General features: G+C 49.0%; 3 protein-coding genes and 1 long non-coding RNA gene across 5 annotated transcripts; 3 read left to right on the top strand and 1 right to left on the bottom strand.

Moving 5' to 3' along the window:
- The first annotated feature begins 25 nt into the window (after positions 1-25).
- Positions 26-7,142, top strand: lrrcc1 (leucine rich repeat and coiled-coil centrosomal protein 1). The gene is made up of 19 exons (XM_052088060.1): positions 26-308; positions 571-776; positions 1,145-1,210; positions 1,288-1,455; positions 1,826-1,992; positions 2,268-2,456; positions 2,590-2,774; positions 2,856-2,979; positions 3,047-3,195; positions 3,792-3,975; positions 4,306-4,424; positions 4,511-4,694; positions 4,804-4,989; positions 5,084-5,258; positions 5,448-5,611; positions 5,672-5,880; positions 6,180-6,317; positions 6,388-6,523; positions 6,940-7,142. Exons 1-19 carry the CDS (start codon positions 265-267, stop codon positions 7,054-7,056), a joined length of 2,910 nt encoding a protein of 969 aa, XP_051944020.1. The 5' UTR covers positions 26-264; the 3' UTR covers positions 7,057-7,142.
- A 124-nt stretch (positions 7,143-7,266) lies between these two features.
- On the top strand, positions 7,267-9,395 carry e2f5 (E2F transcription factor 5). Its single transcript, XM_052088056.1, has 3 exons — positions 7,267-7,662; positions 8,677-8,786; positions 8,910-9,395. Exons 1-3 carry the CDS (start codon positions 7,534-7,536, stop codon positions 9,214-9,216), a joined length of 546 nt encoding a protein of 181 aa, XP_051944016.1. The 5' UTR covers positions 7,267-7,533; the 3' UTR covers positions 9,217-9,395.
- A 95-nt stretch (positions 9,396-9,490) lies between these two features.
- On the top strand, positions 9,491-12,031 carry LOC127616460 (transcription factor E2F5-like). Of its 2 annotated transcripts, none has more exons than XM_052088054.1 (5): positions 9,491-9,654; positions 9,747-10,050; positions 10,697-10,834; positions 11,301-11,336; positions 11,454-12,031. In XM_052088054.1, the coding sequence occupies exons 1-5, from the start codon at positions 9,586-9,588 to the stop codon at positions 11,525-11,527; spliced, it is 621 nt and encodes a 206-aa protein (XP_051944014.1). In that variant the 5' UTR covers positions 9,491-9,585; the 3' UTR covers positions 11,528-12,031. The 2 variants fall into 2 exon arrangements, with proteins under 2 accessions (XP_051944014.1, XP_051944013.1); XM_052088053.1 differs by having other exon boundaries at positions 9,495-9,654; positions 11,298-11,336.
- A 252-nt stretch (positions 12,032-12,283) lies between these two features.
- Positions 12,284-13,041, bottom strand: LOC127616469 (uncharacterized). The gene is made up of 3 exons (XR_007967118.1): positions 12,872-13,041; positions 12,708-12,782; positions 12,284-12,485 (listed from the first exon to the last, which is right to left on the bottom strand). It is a non-coding gene; the product is annotated as an uncharacterized LOC127616469 (long non-coding RNA).
- Positions 13,042-15,588: the final 2,547 nt, after the last annotated feature.

The following is a 15,588-nucleotide window of genomic DNA, read 5'->3' as shown; positions in this document are numbered from 1 at the left end:
AGCATTAGACTCGTCCCGGAAGTTACTCCGCTACGTCACGTAAACGGAAAAGAAGCGGCCAGTTCAACGACAGACACTCAACCAAATAAGCTCCGACTGCGTCGTTGCCCAGTTTTCAAGGAAAACCTTTTTTTTAAGCACATTTCACGGGATTTGTTGACTAATCGTCAACCCCGTTGTAAACTTTTGTTACCATGACAACCTACTTCATATAAAAGCAAAATCTGGGGGTTTGAGTTTGTTCGATTGTAGTCACTGCACGTTATGGAAGAAAAGGAATTAAGTCTCATCGACAAGAATATTTCAAGGTAAGGTATCGAGCCGCAATTGAATACAGTACAGTACTACTTTGGTGTTTAGTTCATGCTTTTGATCGACGAGCTAAAAAAAAAAAGGCTTGTAAAAGTGTCAACCGAAGATGGCGACAAAGATTTGGCCATGACTGTATTTCGTATTACTTTCAAATATTGTTTTGATTATGTTGTACTACCTTTAGATTTGTTTTTGTGCAGCATTTTCTCCTGTACCATTTATGTTCGAAATATTTGATATTTCTCTCCTCTTGTCTAGCCTGCTGGAGGTTCCCCTGCGTCCCACCATCACATCACTCAACCTGCACTGCAACCGCATTCCGAGGATCGAGGGTCTGACATCGGCGTGGCTCTTGAGACATTTGGACCTGTCCTCCAACTGCATTGCTAAAATTGAGGGTCTCGCTTCTCTCACGACCCTGAGGACTTTAAATTTATCTTGCAATGCCATCACCAAGGTTGAGGGTGAGCCTACCCCATTATACTGTACACCAGAGTGGCGCTTCTTGATCTTTTTGCGATATGAGCCAACATTTAGACATTTGTTATTTGGTTTGTTTGTTTGTTGTTGTTGTTGTTTTGCTTTGACTTGCGAGGGCAAACTTGAAATATTCATTTCACAATAAGCAGCAGTTTGGCAAATAGTGAACATTTCCATTCATTTCAATAAAGAAAAATGATTTGAGATCCGTGTTTTCTGAGCGCGGTCACAGAACAAATGAAATGTTTATTTCGCAAGTAAAGGTTTTTTTGGTCCAGCCGCTGCACAAGAGAACACCGTTGCTGAATGACTTGGGGGCGGCGGGGTTTCATCGCTCTTTTGTGACCCGCAGGACTGACCGGCCTGGTGAATTTAACAAGGTTAGACTTGTCCTTCAATCAGATAAATGACCTCAGTGGTGAGTTGAGGAGCGACTCTTCAGGACCAAAATTGTCTTTCATTTGGCAGTCGTGGTGAATGTGATGTGCCCGCCAGGCCTATTGCACCTTCACGGCCCCGGACGCAAGCTCAAGCACCTCGGTCTCCATAGCAACCGCCTCGGCAGCATCGAGCACCTCCTGCAGTGCTTGAAGGGATTGCAGGCTTTAAGTGAGGTGCTTTTGAGCCACGGCGGCAAGGACAACCCGCTGTGCACGACGCCAGGTGAGACCGTGACTGTCATTGCGATGGGATCCTCTGACGTTTGTTTTGAGGAGCTTGCCCCGCTGTGAATTTCTTCACAACAGTGTTTCTCAACCTTTCTTTAGCTCAGATTAGAATTTCGTTTCAAGTTACTCACAACTTGACATTCTCAATGTCAAATCGGATTGTTCTGCGTGTCCTTAGAAGTCCACTGTGTGTTTGTTTTTTTTAATTGTCACATTTCCTGCCTGCCATCGCTCTGCTGACATAACCAAAGAAAAAGTTTTCAAGAGTGATGTGAGCTGAGAGGAATTCAGCTTCACTGGTTCCATGGTATTTATTTACCGGTACTCTTTGCGGTGTTAATCGCTACGTGCGTGTTTTGTGGCAGGTTACCGTGAGATGGTGATGCAGTCATTGCCACAAGTGTCATTTCTTGATGGCCTGGATCGTCTCGGACAGCCGTCATATTCCACGGCCGACAGTCCGTGCGACATACCCGGGCTCGAGAACTATGTGGACCTCCTCCTGGTCTCCGAGGCCGGAAACAATCAAGAGGTGAGTTGAAATAGCCCCACTGTCTTTGATCCCTTCAACCTGAAAAAAACAATTTATAGTCATTAGACATGAATCGTTTCAACAAAATGCACTCATGTTCAGAAAAGGGTTCAGCAAATCCTGAAAATTTGAGTGAATTTTCTATCTTGTCTAACATTGTCATGTTTTTTGGGGCGGGGGGTCTACTTTTAGTTGTTCATCTTTTTTGGGGTGAAATGACCAAAATGTTGATACTGTTTCTTGTTAAATGAAAAAAAAAGTCTTCCTTGTTCTAGGATGCTCTTTTGACCACGCCCAGTATCAGGGAAGTACTGAGCCACTTTGGACACAGCGTGGCCATTGAAGCCTTTGGCGATTCAACGGCAGCCCCCGACGGGCAGGGCATCCAGCAGCTGCAGCAGCAGCAGAAGGGCGAAGAGCGGGTCAAGAAACTGGAGCTGCAGGTGTCTCACCTTCTTCAGCAGGTGCTTTTATTCACAACAGCACACACTCTCATGTTGTAGCAATGTTCACAAACAAAAAAAGTTGCACATTCAAAGCAAAGTGAGTCATTTATGAGCGATTCATGGGATCGTTCTCGTGTAATATTTGACTCAGGCTTCCGCAAGGCACGAGTGCAGTCAGCCCGGCCGCTCTGCGGTCAAAGCGCGGGCAGCCACAAATGACACGGACCGCACGTCGGAAAGCGATCGCGACAGCGGCAAGGAAAACGCCGCTCGCCGCGCCGTCCCAAAATATCGCAAGCCCGCATCGAGGACCACGACGAGCAAGAGCTCAGACAGGTGATTTGTTTGCCCCACTTCATTACCGCTCTGCATTTTGTTGTGGAGGAGTGAGAGTATTTCGTGGCATCGTGGCGTCAGGTGGTCTTCCGGCACCGTCAAAGGGGGCGTTGAGGCATCGGTTCCCAAAAGGAGGGTCGCACCGAGAGCCGGCAAGGAGCCGACGGATGCGAAAAGCAAGTCTATTGAGGAAGAAACCTATAAGGTAGCTTGCGGACGTGGATTTTCCCTCCTTTATGTGGTGGGCGCCCTGAAATTTCCATTGGCCCCAGGCTATCGTGGAGGAGCGGGACCGGGAGAGAGAGAGGCGCTGGAAGGCCGAGCAGGACGTCACCAAGTTAACGGACCAATTGAAGTGCCTGAAGACCAAAGTCGCTGAGGAGCAAAACCTGCAGACTATGGCCATGCACACCACCGACAGGTACGAGAACGTCCGCAATTCCACCCTTGACTAGATTGGATTGCTCTCCTCAAAGTACAGTATCATCGTGTACTTTTGGAGTTGAAAGCGCGGGGGCGCTATACTTAAGACGATGCGGCAAAAAGTCTGCCTGGCTTTTAGCGGTTGATGTTAACAGCCGATGAGCCGGTAATGTGCTCGATTTAAGCGACGTGACTAACCAAAGATAAAGACGACAACGAGTGTACAGGGTCCTTGAGATACTCGTTTCATTTCAAACACAATCTGAAATCATCTTTTCTCATCGAAAGGAATGGAAATGCAATGAATCCCTTCCGGCCTTCCCCCAACAATCCAAGCAAAAAACGCTTCCGCTTCTCGTCATGAGCAAATACGGGACTCCACGATATCGTACTCGGCCTACGTTAATGACATACTTGAAGAAAATCTGACAAGCTGTTATGTGGGACTGAAAAGGCAGGGCCCGGCCCCCCCCTGAGTGACGTGGGAGTCGGCCGGCCGCGACCTGGCTAAAGTGTTAAGGCGCTCGGCATGTCGGCCGATGCGGGCCCTTAACGACGGCGCGCATGTGAGCCGACTCCACACGTCCCCTGCAGGCTTAAAGATTTGCTGCTGAAGGAGCGTTCGGGACGCCGTGAGCTGGAGTCTCGCATGCAGCAGCTGAGCCGGCAGCTGGAACAGGCGCGCGGCAGCGAGGAGCGGCACAAGCGTGCCTTCCGGCAACTGGAGGAGGACGTCGCCCACGGGGAGGCTTTGCGGGCTCGCCAGCAGGCACAAGAAGTATACATGAGAACACGCTCAACAATTTGCTCTGTCACACTTGAACATTTTTTTTCTCCTGATATGTTTGGGCATTTTGGATTTTTAAAAAAAACACGTTTTATATTTGGTCTCCTATTTTTTTATGCAAATAGTTTGTCCAGATATTTTGTGTTTGAAATATTTTGTTTGTCCTTCTTTCGTATTTATATTTTGTGGATCTGAAGGCTTTCATGTTAAATTACGATATGGAGACGCTTCAATTTTGTGGAGTACTCTCCCTTAAGTGGTCCAAAAAGAGTGACTGCTTATTCTTTTGTCATACGGCAATGAAAAGGGATCATTTTTCAGATGAAGCGGCAGCAGGAGCTGGAGAACAAGGCGGCGGCCCTGAGCCGAGACTTGGACGTCCAGCGAGCCAAAGTGCAGCAGCTGCACCAACTGCTGGTGTGTAGGGAACGAGAAGACAGGTGCGCCTCCCCCTGGCTTTGAAAAAAAAAAAAAAAAAAAGAATAAACCTCACAACTCCTCATTTCCATGTCCGCCGCGTCCCTAGAAAGCAGCCGGGCGGGACAGAGTTCCTGGCGGCGGTGGCGAGAGAAGTGGCGTCCGAGAAGCAAAGTTACGCTCGGAGAGAGTCCGAGTTGAAGGCTCAAGCGGAGGAGGGCAAGAGAGCCTACGCGGCCCTGGAGGACGAATTCCGCATGGCGCTCACCTTTGAGGCCGCCCGATTCTCTGAGGTCTGCTGAGAAATGGCCACGCGTCACGCCGTTGTCATTCGGCGCGACTGTCCGCTTGCGCGCCGGAAACGCACGAGTCATCCCGACATTTGTCCGCCCGCTGGCGCAGTTGAAGAAGGCGTGCGACGAGATGACAGCAGAGCTGCCGGAGCTGCGGGTGACGCTGGCTCAGTCGCAGCAGGCGGAGAAGAAATCGGCTTCCCTGGTGCGGGAGCTCGCGGCGCTGGCGGAGGAGCAGAAGGGCCGCATCGCAGAGCTCATCCGTGCAAAGAAAAACGTTGTGACCGAGTTCAAGGTAAGCGAGGGCTGAAAATCAAATGAGCCTCAGATGAACGGATAGAACGCCGACATCCCCCCCCCAACCCCCCACCCCCCCTTCCGCCCGACAGAGGCGCGCCCGGGCTCTGGAGGCCGACCTGGATCGGGACCGCCGTACGCGCCTTCAGCTGGAGGCGCTCAAGAAGGACAAAGCGCGACTATCGTCTCAGCTGGGCGCGCAAGAGTCCGTCATCGATGGCCTCAGGGCAGAGAGGCGCCTCTGGGGGCAGGAGCTCGCTCAGCAAGGTAGACCAACAACACTCAATAGTGCGTGAAGGCCCCGCCCTTCACGGGAACATTTGAAGACTCTCGTAACGGCCACGCACCTTAGTTGACGTTCAAGAAGTGAGCAACCCCAAAACGACAACATCGCGTCCTCAACGGAGGTCCCGGATTGCCAACAGGACGCGTCCCTTTCTCCTTTCTGTACCGCAGGAGCATCTCTGGCTCAGGACCGCGGGCGTCTGGAGGCCAGGATCGAGGCGCTAAGCGCCGAGGTGGAGGCGCAGAAGAAGCAAATGGAGCGGGACCGCGACACGCTCCAAATTAAAGCCAAAATCACGGAGGATCAAACGGAATCCATCCGCAAACTCAAAGAGGTGCGTGCAAGCCAAGCTTAAAGCCCCGCGGCTACGTCACGGCCTCCCCCCGTTCCGTAGACGCTGCGGGAGCGCGACGAGCAGGCCCGCGGCCTCCGCGACGACAACGCCCGGGCCGAGGAGACCTTCCGGCGGCGGCTCGACGAGGAGACCTCTCGGCTGTCGGAGCTGGAGGGCCACGCGCAGCGCCTCGGCTTGCGCAAGGACGAGCTCAAGCGGCAGTTGGAGGACAAGGAGGCCGAAGTCGCCGAGCTCAAACGAGTTCACAGGTCAGCTCACATTTCCAATTGTGTCATAGCAAACAGGAGATATGGCGGCGCCGTCACTCATTAGCTGAATTTCTTTCGTGACGATGCTCAAATTTCACATTATGATTGTATCTCAGATGAATGGAAATGGATTTCATTTGTTCCAGCCCCCCCCCCCAAAAAAACAAAAAACAAACAACAAATATTTTTGCTAAGGTGTTTTCATACAGTAAGTAAAATAGCATTTGATAATATTGTGCCTTACAAAAACCTGCGACCCCCCCTGACCCCCCCCCCTGGCCCCCTCTCTCTTGTCTCAGTGAGTCGAGTAAAAAGTGGCACGAAAAGGCTCAGCTTCTCACTCAACTGGAGAGCCAAGTGAAGCGCATGAAGGAAAACTTTGAGAGCAAGGAACGCGCGCTCCTGGAAGAGAACCAACACTTGGCCGAGGCGCACGGGTGGGTGCTGCCTTTTGTGCCCGGCCGGCTCTTCGGAAAGACCGGCTGGCCGATTTCAAACCTTTTTCAGAGCGGCGGTGGAGAAGCTGCGATGCATGGACCATGCCTTTTGCGCGCAGCTGCAGTCCCTCCAGGCCGCCCATCAGGCCCAGTTGCTGCAGCTGGCGGACGACCGGCGCGCTCGCATAGAAGAAGCCGATCGAAAGGTAAAACCGCACATTACGAGACTCTTTTCTTCTCCTTCTCTTCCACCCCACAATTCCATGGCTTTGACCACTCACCGGCGTTGTCACGCTCCACCAAAAATAATGATTTGGTGTACTTTTAAGGTAAGGTTTGCACAGCAGAAAATTCCGATTTCGGCTGCGGACTTTCCGTGTGGGGTTTGCGTGTTCTCCGCACATTCCAAAAACATGCACGCTAGCTTCATGAAATGCCCTAAATTGTCCCAAAATGTAAGTGTGAGCGCTTGTACTCCGATGCGTGTCCTGCGATTGGCTGGCAACCAGTGCTGGATGGAAGACAGCACCCCCCCTCCCCACCACGATCCTTGTGACGATTAGAAAATGGATGCATGGATGGATTTTTGTGCACTTTTCCACTCTTTTCATTTTGATTTCAGGTCTTAGAAGTTGAGGAGGAGATGCGTCAGTTGCTGCTTGAGGTGGAGGCCAACAAGAGGATCACAGAGGAGAAAATGAAACGCCTTAACAGTGTGCTAAAAGATTTCAACTGCTAAAATACTGTACATTGGTCATATGTCAGCGCAGATGGGTTTTAGTTTTTTACAAGTTCGTTTTTATGAATTAAATTATTTTAAATGACCATTTTGAGTGAGTGAAAAAAAATCCTTATAATGGAAGTCCATGCTTAAAAAAGGGACAACGAACAACAGGGGGAGACAGAAGGGCAAGCCTGGCAGTTCAGCCATCCATCTATCTATCGATCAAAAAAAAAACGTGAAAGTGGGGTCTCTTATGCGAAAGTGCAGGGGCAGGGTCACTTTTGGGTGGGTGACCCGTGTGGGACCGCGGTTGGCTTGGCAACAGCAGGCCAACGGAACGCCTTTTCATTCAAAGGGGCGGAGAGAGGCTAGACGGAAACAAGACCGACAGGTGAACTGATTGTTTAGTGTGGCGTCAGAAGTTTGGTTTTCACGAACGCGTTGTCATGAAGTGAACTCTGACGTCCGGAGGAAAGCGAAGACCTTCCAAAAATGGAGTGCGACACGATAGACGCGGCTCGCTCGACGCCCACTCGCCACGAGAAAAGTTTGGGTCTCCTCACGATGAAGTTTGTTGGTCTTCTCCAAGAGGCCAATGATGGCGTCCTCGACTTGAAAATGGTCAGTGTGAACGCCAGTCAACTGTTTTTCTCTTGTGTTTCCGGAGGTACGCTTCACCCCTAGCAGCAGATGTGAAACAAAGAGCCATCAGTCACCCAATCAAGGGGGGGGGGGGGCGCTGAGGGGTCGCCCGCTGGTCAGGTGGACCGCGCTTTATTGTATTCAGGCGTTGGAGCCTCGAGTACCACAATTCCCTTTTCGTGAGAAATGTTTCATTTTTAAGGATACGTGAAGTGTTTAATTGTATAAACCTATTCAACTGGCAAAACTAAAAAAAATGTCCTGTCGTGCCACCATCTATTCATTTACTTAAAGGGATCGTGTGTGAAGCTTTGATTTTTCGGTGTTCATTATTCTCTATTTTTTTTTAATGGAATTGAAGGTGAAGTTGCTTATTTATGACACCGGATGCACCTCCACTATAGGCTGCCAATTTTCTGCTACGGATAGCCGAAGGAGACAAACTTTTATAACTTAATTGGTCGACATGATGCAAAAGCACTTTAAACGCGGTTCGATGCATATACTCCGTCACTTGAAGGTATTCGAGAAGTCGTTTGGGTTGACATTTTACAACCACAACCTCCGAGGACGGTGTTAGCAGATTAATAAAGTGTGCTCTTTTGCGGCAAACTAGCGCGATAACTTCAAAATGTACCGCTTCGAGCACGGGTCGTTGTATTCTATTAGTTGTCCACTAGATGGCGGTAAATGCCGCGCCGTTGCCCTCTTTTGATCCCATTTCTTTTTAAACCGGAGAACGTCTGTGTTTCAATTATTATTTTTAAATTATCGAAACGCACTCCTTGAACAACTAACCATTCTTGCCAACGGGTTTAGCTTTCTCCGTGTTCGGCTTAATTATTCAAATCCTCTCTTTGAATGCGTCTCTGATTTCATCCCATTCTGGCAGTATTACTTTGCCAGGTAGTCTCGGTGTTGGTGGCGTTGCAACATGGTCCTGTTAAAATGTTGCTACCTCCGCATGATTGACACTTGTTTGTAAATCGACAGGCCGCAGACAGCTTGGCAGTGAAGCAGAAAAGGCGCATATACGACATCACCAATGTCCTGGAAGGCGTGGGCTTGATTGAGAAGAAAAACAAAAATGTCATCCAGTGGAGGTTTGGGGAAGAAACAAAAACATGTTTTTCAGTTTAAAATGCGTCGTCATTGGATAAGTTACCACATTTCCACCACTAGACTCATTCTAAGAGATTTTCAAAATACGGTTTGCTCTCTCGCAGGGGCGAGAACAAGGGAAGTCAGAAGCAGGAAGTTCTTGACCAGGTTAGGCTTCTGCAAGCCCAGATTTCTGAGTTGGAAGCCCAAGAGAAAGAGCTGGACAAGCAGAAGATCTTACTGCAGGAGAACACGGAATTCATGAACCACGATTCCGGTACCAGCAAATATCCTTGCGTCATCGGTGAGGGTTTATCAAAGAAGATGCTGGAAAGCAGAATGGAAATGTATCTTGAAGAGGTAGCATCACAGTGGCTGTCTGGAAAAAATGCCGGGGCGCGTGCAGTGATGGGAATATCCCACTTTCATTGATTTCTGTGCGAAAACCAAAGATGGCTGACGTTTTCTTTCTACTCTGATGCAGCAGTTTTTCAGGAAGAGGCCATTGATGGATATTGTCACTCAACCGTTATGCATGGTCATGTTTGTCCTCTTTGGGACTACTGACTCAGTCATTTCACTCTCAAAACAAAAATCCCATCTTGATCCTCTTAACAGAAAGCAGAGAAAATGTGCTGAAGAGCGGATTATAAATGTAATTGCTATTGTCCATCCCAAATGAGACCCGGTCTTGTTTTTCCGGTTTTGCGTGCGCGCATCTCACTGTTGCGTGTAATCCTCTTTGCTTAACACTTCCTCACCTATACATTTGTAACGCATGAGGACATCTGCAACTCCTTCATGGGTGACACTCTCCTCCTCGTCGTGGCTCCATCTGGGACGCAGCTGGAGGTGCTGCTGCCAGAGAAGGTGGCAAAACATATTCATGGACAAGATCTCCAAAGCCAACGTACGCGCAATTTCATCCATTGAGATTGCTTCGAATATATTTTGCGTCTCAGGGCCAGACGGGTCCCAAGAACTACCAGGTGAACCTGCGCAGCAAGGTGGCTCCCATCAACGTCACCCTGATTAACCAGGACTCGGACCGCAGCGCCCCCGTGGTCTTCCCCGTGCCTCCCACGGACGTGATCTGCCCCCTGTTGACGCCGCCCCTCGCGCTGTCCGCCGGCTCGCAGCGTCTCTCCCTCTCCACGGCTGCCGGCTCCTCCTTCTGCGGCCAGGACTTGCTCAACTCGGACCAGCAGATAGCGCTGGCCGAGCGCGACGGCGCGCTCAGGTCGGCGTTCCCACTTTCGCCCATCGGTAAGAACTCTCTGTGTGCACGGCGGAATGGAGTTATTCCAAATGAAACGCATGTTTTTATTTGGATTTCAGATTTTATTTTAGGGATAGTTTACAATGACATCAAAGTATGTGCTTAAGCTACCAGCGCTGTTGCCTATTTTTGGGCTGGGGGGGTGCTAAAACACCCCTAAATTGAATCCTAGCACCCGTAAAAACGCATGTGTGGGTCATGTACCGGTATATATAATTTAAAATGACATTTTAAAAAAGTTTTAAAAGGGTGCTCACGCAATATTTTTTTTTTTTAATAAATGGGTGTCTGCTACTGCTGCCTACGTTTTAGTGTACGGTAGGTTTGTTGAACTCTTGAATTTAGGGGGAAGAAATGCCCGTTTAGGGCCGTCTTCAGGTCGAATGCACAACCACATTTGAATTTGGCTTTCTGTCGTCTGATTGGCCTATCAGGAAATCAATATTCAAATGTTTTTTCCCCCTCGCTAATGCGCATATGCTTATTTATGTGCTCGGGTCTTCTTTTTTTTTATCCTGGACTTAAATTATCCTCGGAAGAGGATAGTTTGAGCGTGATTTTTTTTTTTCCTTTCTGAATTCTGATTGTAATTTCCCCATTGCGGGACAAATAAAGGATATCTTAATCTTGCAGGGTGTCCCAATCAGCCGACGACTGTTTTGGAGCTGGAGCAGATGGACTTTGCTGGCCCAGAGTTCCAGTGTGCGCTGGGCATGAGCGGCCTGCTGAGGCACAGTAGTGTCGGGGAGCACATGACCGAGGACAGCGACGGTACGGTACTCTCTTTTATTTGCTTCAAAGGACGATGTAAAAGGCCTGACCATCAAGCGGTGCATTGACAATGTTCATCTTTATCGCCTTAGAGCAGTGTTTCTCCATTGTTTTGTGACGCCCGCCCCCCCATCCTGAACAATAGGCACACCTCTGTATATGTTATCCTTAATATTATAGAAAACAAAATATAGATCAACTTACAACAAAAATAACTAACGGTCTATTACGAAAAACATTCAAGTGCATCAATTTGCCTGATACATGTATATAAAAAAAAAGCGCCGCTGCCATCTACTGTAATGGATGTGCAATAACTTTTTATTCTAGTATGGCCCCCCCCAAAAAAAAGTATGTGAGGAACACACGTTGGCCACTGCACCATGCCCCCCCCATTTGAGGACTGCCTTCGAGGCATGTGCTCTTTCCAGAAAAAAAAAAAACAAATTATACTTTGTTGCAGAAGCTGTTGGATTCATTGATGAGCTGCTGTCTACTGATGGTAAGCGTGTTTAAAGGCCATGTGATGTTGTGTGTGGGTGGGGGGGCGGGGGGGTTGATTCTTTTATCCGCCCCCTTCAAAAGTGTCCGACTTTGTGTTTGTGGTGTCTTGGTTTAGGCATGGACTACGGCTTCACCCTGGATGACGGCAGCGTGTGCGACGTGTTTGATGTGCGGGCCCTCAACTACTAACGAATGAAGCTGAAGGAGCACGCCTCCATTCTTTCCTCGGACTCTTTTTGGACTTTCAACAAGTTATTTATGAAGTTAGCGGGCCTCCATTTGAAGTCCGTTGAAGGTTTACAGGGTAAAAACGCCTGCGGCATTGGGGACTGTGACAGTATTGGAAATATTTTTCGCCCTCCGCAAAATGTCGCCCGTGCACCTCGTTTGCGTTGGCTTATTTATTGCATGTAGCTTGTGCTGGGAATCCCAAATGAATGTGCCACTGCCATTGTAGGCCTCGTTGTTTCGCTTTCGTTACGTCTTTGTTTTGGATTTGACTCATCGTTTCAAGTCCTTAAAAAGCAATCGTTGTTGATGCCGAATCTGCCTTATTTGTCATATCATTGGCCCCATTTTTATTTTTTTTCCATCTCTGTTGCCAGTGAACTTGATTGCCAGAATTCTTGATTTTCTCATTTTGGGCATTTTTTTCAAATCTCTCTTTTTCTCAATGCATTTTTGAAATCTCAATTCACTCGCCTTCTACCTTGTGGGTTTGCGCATGTAGCACTCTTGATAATTCAGCCGCGCGCAACCTCGCTCTATTCACTTCATCAATCCACGCGTGCCTTGCCTTATTTTGAGGAAAAGTTTATTTTCAAGGAAAAAGATATCCTCAAGAGGAAAAATACGCTCACGTATGCGGAAAAAAAATCCCCACTCCTTTCACCTCCCCTCATGTGTATTGATTAAAAAAAAAAATAACTTTAGCGTCAACAAGAGTGCTCGTTCCAGGTGTGTTTATTCAGCGGTGCATTGTATGGGATAATGTACACACTTGCCATTTCTTCACAGCGCAATATCACCTTCTTTGAAAAGCCAGCAGGAAAGAGGACGGCGCAAGCAAAGTTGAGTCAAGTCACGCTAGATGTTTTGTGAATTGTTGTGCAATTGGCGACTCGGTGGCGTCATCTGGCGTCTTCGACTGAGGAGACGAAACAAAAGCGTTTGAATCATAATGAAGAAAAAAAAGGATGATGGTGAAGGTTTGACAAGTTGGGAGATTTGGCCCACACTGAACAGGCAAGTCAAGAATTACACTTTTTTTTTTTTCTTGAGGATTTTCGATCTTCTGACCATGTGTTTTTTCTTTTCAGTGCGCTCCAATCCTCGTCGCTACAAGACAACTTGAAGAATATGGTCATACCCCTCCTAACAGCGAGTATACTCCTGGTCTCCGGAAACAGTTTGGATGACATCTTCTTTCTCGTACGGCTCTTCCCTTTTTTCAAAACGACATCAACAAGAATCAACTTTTGCCTTCAACTCCAATTCAGTGACACGTTCAAGCGGCGATGACGATCTTCTCACCGGTTTTCGTTGCCAATTGCCCGTCAACTGAGGCGCGGCGTCGGTCGCGTCTAACGCGGTGACGAGCAGGAAGGCCTGAAGACACAACAGGAGCACTAAGACACTTTTCTCCATGGCTCATGAAACTCCCCGCCGCGGCGCATGCTGCATCCTTTATATATGGGAAAGCCAACGAGCAAAACGGGGGCACCTCCCGTCACGAGCGAAAGGCGGCGGTCACAACTTCCCGTTGGTCCACATGGACTGGCATTGCAAAAGATGTCGCCGCCTCACCATTTCACATCTGAGGGTGTTTTCGATAAGAGGAAACGGTCCAGAAGAAAAACGCAAAGACTCATTTGAATGTTTTCACTCTCAAAAAGGCCACAAAGGCCACCGATTGTGTGAGTGGCGACCAAATGGAGATACGTTGTCCAAAGCAACGTTGAGTCAAATGAGCGCGTGTCATTTTTCACCTGATTTTAAATTTCAGACTCTGATTTTGCCTTTTTAAATGCAAATTTCTACGAGCAAATCACAATGTCGCGGCACCGGCGGGCTACTCGCGTGCTCCTCACGGGCACCGCGGCGGTGAGCCCCGTTTTTGGTCATCTAATGTCAACGTCAAATGTCGACGTAATGCCACATCAATCAGGGTATGCGGTTTCAAAGTGCAAGTGTGCAAAAAATGGGCCTTTGATTTTTAATAATCACAATAATAGTTTTTTTTTGTATGCCAAAAGTCTCTTTTGGCAACAAAACAACACAGTGTTTGGCCAACAGATTTAACAGACACTGTGCAATGTATTGTCAAGAAACACGCCTATCTGAAGTGTGACGCCATTACACGTTCGTACAGGCTGCAGAAAAGAGGAATTGGCGCAATTGTGACTCAGGGAGGGACATGAGCGGGTCAACAATTTTCAACATCCATCATCCAACCACAAAAAACATCTTCCTCTTTTTGTTTCAAAAGATGGCCACCAGTTTTGGCGACAATGTAAGCTGTATGAAATCTCTGGTAGAGTGCCCCCCCCCCATAACTGTGATCCCTTTCTCAACATGTCCTCATGGAGATGCAAGTGGCCGCATAAGCACACTGTGAGATGACGACAACGAGCCCGGCGTCCAAGCGCAGTGAGTTAGTTGCGGCCGTTCCTATTTGGAACATTGGGCGACGAGTTTCCTCCATTTGGTGCGGTCACTGGCGACCCTTCTCGCTCCATGCCAGCTGACATCCATCTCACCGAGGTCTTCTTTGGCGGTCTGTCTCCACGTCTTCTTTGGCCTACCTCTCTTCCTCTTTCCACCCTCTGGCATCCAGTCCACGGCCACACTCGCCGCTCTCTCTCTTGGCAGTCGGAGTACGTGGCCGATCATTTTCCTTCTCCTTTCAGAGACGACGTCTGACGGTTCAGCCACTCCTGCCTTCTTCATCACCTCCTTCCTCGTTGGTGACGTGGTTCGCAAAGCGACCTTAACTCCGTGCTCATACAGATGATTGGTCAACTCCTGGAGTGCGGGCCGGCTGTGACTTAACGGGGCCAAATCATCTGCAAATTCCAGGTCAGCTCGTCTGCTCCCTCCCCACTTGATGCCAACTTTTGCTCCTGTGATGGACTTCCGTCACTGTGTTCCAGTCCAAGCGCAGGCGAGCCATGATTATTGCGCTCGGCGTGAACCCCCCCCCCAAACATCTAAATAAATCAAAGTATCTAAATATTTTCACGTCAAAATAATGTATCGCTTTAAAAAGGCTGTCTATTCAAAAGGATACATTGATGAAAATTCTTTTTTTTTTTAAGCACAGCGCACACCTTGATCGGAGGCGTGTCAGACTTTTGCGGGGTGTCCGTCTGTTTGCAGGACAAGCGACGTTCACTCTCACGGACGGCGAAGCACTTGACGGACGCGCTGCAACGGGAACACGTGCAACGTGAGTTTTGCCGCTCCACACCGTAGCACACTTATTTTAATTGAACTACACAAACATGGGGTGATTGTCAGGGAAGAAATGGATTGACCCCCCCGCCCCCCCAAAAAAAAAAAATTGATGAAATGAGGCGGCCCGGTAGTCCAGTGGTTAGCACGTCGGCTTCACAGTGCAGAGGTACCGGATTCGATTCCAGCTCCGGCCTCCCTGTGTGGAGTTTGCATGTTCTCCCCGGGCCTGCGTGGCTTTTCTCCGGGTGCTCCGGTTTCCTGCCACATTCCAAAAATATGCGTGGCAGGCTGATTGAACACTCCGAATTGTCCCTAGGTGTGAGTGTGAGTGGTTGTTCGTTTCTGTGTGCCCTGCAATTGGCTGGCAACCGATTCAGGGTGTCCCCCGCCTACTGCCCAAAGACGGCTGGGATAGGCTCCGGCACCCCCCCGCGACCCTAGTGAGGATCAAGCGGCTCGGAAGATGAATGAGTAGATGAAATGAGTGATTGCAAAATACAGACTTGGATATTTTTCCGATCGGCTTATCCTCACAAGGGTGGCGGGGGTCGGCGGAGCCCCTCCCAGCCGTCTTTGGGCAGTAGGCGGGGGACACCCTGAACCCTGGTGCACCCCACTGGGGATTTGTGTGCGTGTTTTTCCAACCTCAATCGGATTATTCCTCATTTCTTTCCGCTTACAAAAGCCGTGTGTTCTCGGGCTGCGTCCGCGCGGCTTTGAATGGAGAAGAGGGTGGTGGGCCGCCACAAAGCTCCCCAAACTTTGACCCGTCAAATGCTCATCTCACGCGTCAC

Source organism: Hippocampus zosterae, chromosome 15 (genome assembly GCF_025434085.1).
Source record: "Hippocampus zosterae strain Florida chromosome 15, ASM2543408v3, whole genome shotgun sequence".
In the NCBI taxonomy this organism is placed as follows: domain Eukaryota; kingdom Metazoa; phylum Chordata; class Actinopteri; order Syngnathiformes; family Syngnathidae; genus Hippocampus; species Hippocampus zosterae.
Note: the sequence above shows the minus strand (reverse complement) of the source record. Positions and strands in the feature narration are given on the sequence as shown.

Coding starts and splice junctions, on each gene's coding strand:
- e2f5 (XM_052088056.1), top strand. CDS start 7,534: ATGGAGTGCGACACGATAGACGCGGCTCGCTCGACGCCCACTCGCCAC. Junction 7,663..8,676: donor GCGTCCTCGACTTGAAAATG/GTCAGTGTGAAC, acceptor GTAAATCGACAG/GCCGCAGACAGCTTGGCAGT. Junction 8,787..8,909: donor AAAAATGTCATCCAGTGGAG/GTTTGGGGAAGA, acceptor GCTCTCTCGCAG/GGGCGAGAACAAGGGAAGTC.
- lrrcc1 (XM_052088060.1), top strand. CDS start 265: ATGGAAGAAAAGGAATTAAGTCTCATCGACAAGAATATTTCAAG. Junction 2,457..2,589: donor TGTCTCACCTTCTTCAGCAG/GTGCTTTTATTC, acceptor TATTTGACTCAG/GCTTCCGCAAGGCACGAGTG. Junction 2,775..2,855: donor ACGAGCAAGAGCTCAGACAG/GTGATTTGTTTG, acceptor TCGTGGCGTCAG/GTGGTCTTCCGGCACCGTCA.
- LOC127616460 (XM_052088053.1), top strand. CDS start 9,586: ATGGGTGACACTCTCCTCCTCGTCGTGGCTCCATCTGGGACGCAGCTG. Junction 9,655..9,746: donor AGGTGCTGCTGCCAGAGAAG/GTGGCAAAACAT, acceptor TTTGCGTCTCAG/GGCCAGACGGGTCCCAAGAA. Junction 11,337..11,453: donor TGAGCTGCTGTCTACTGATG/GTAAGCGTGTTT, acceptor GTCTTGGTTTAG/GCATGGACTACGGCTTCACC.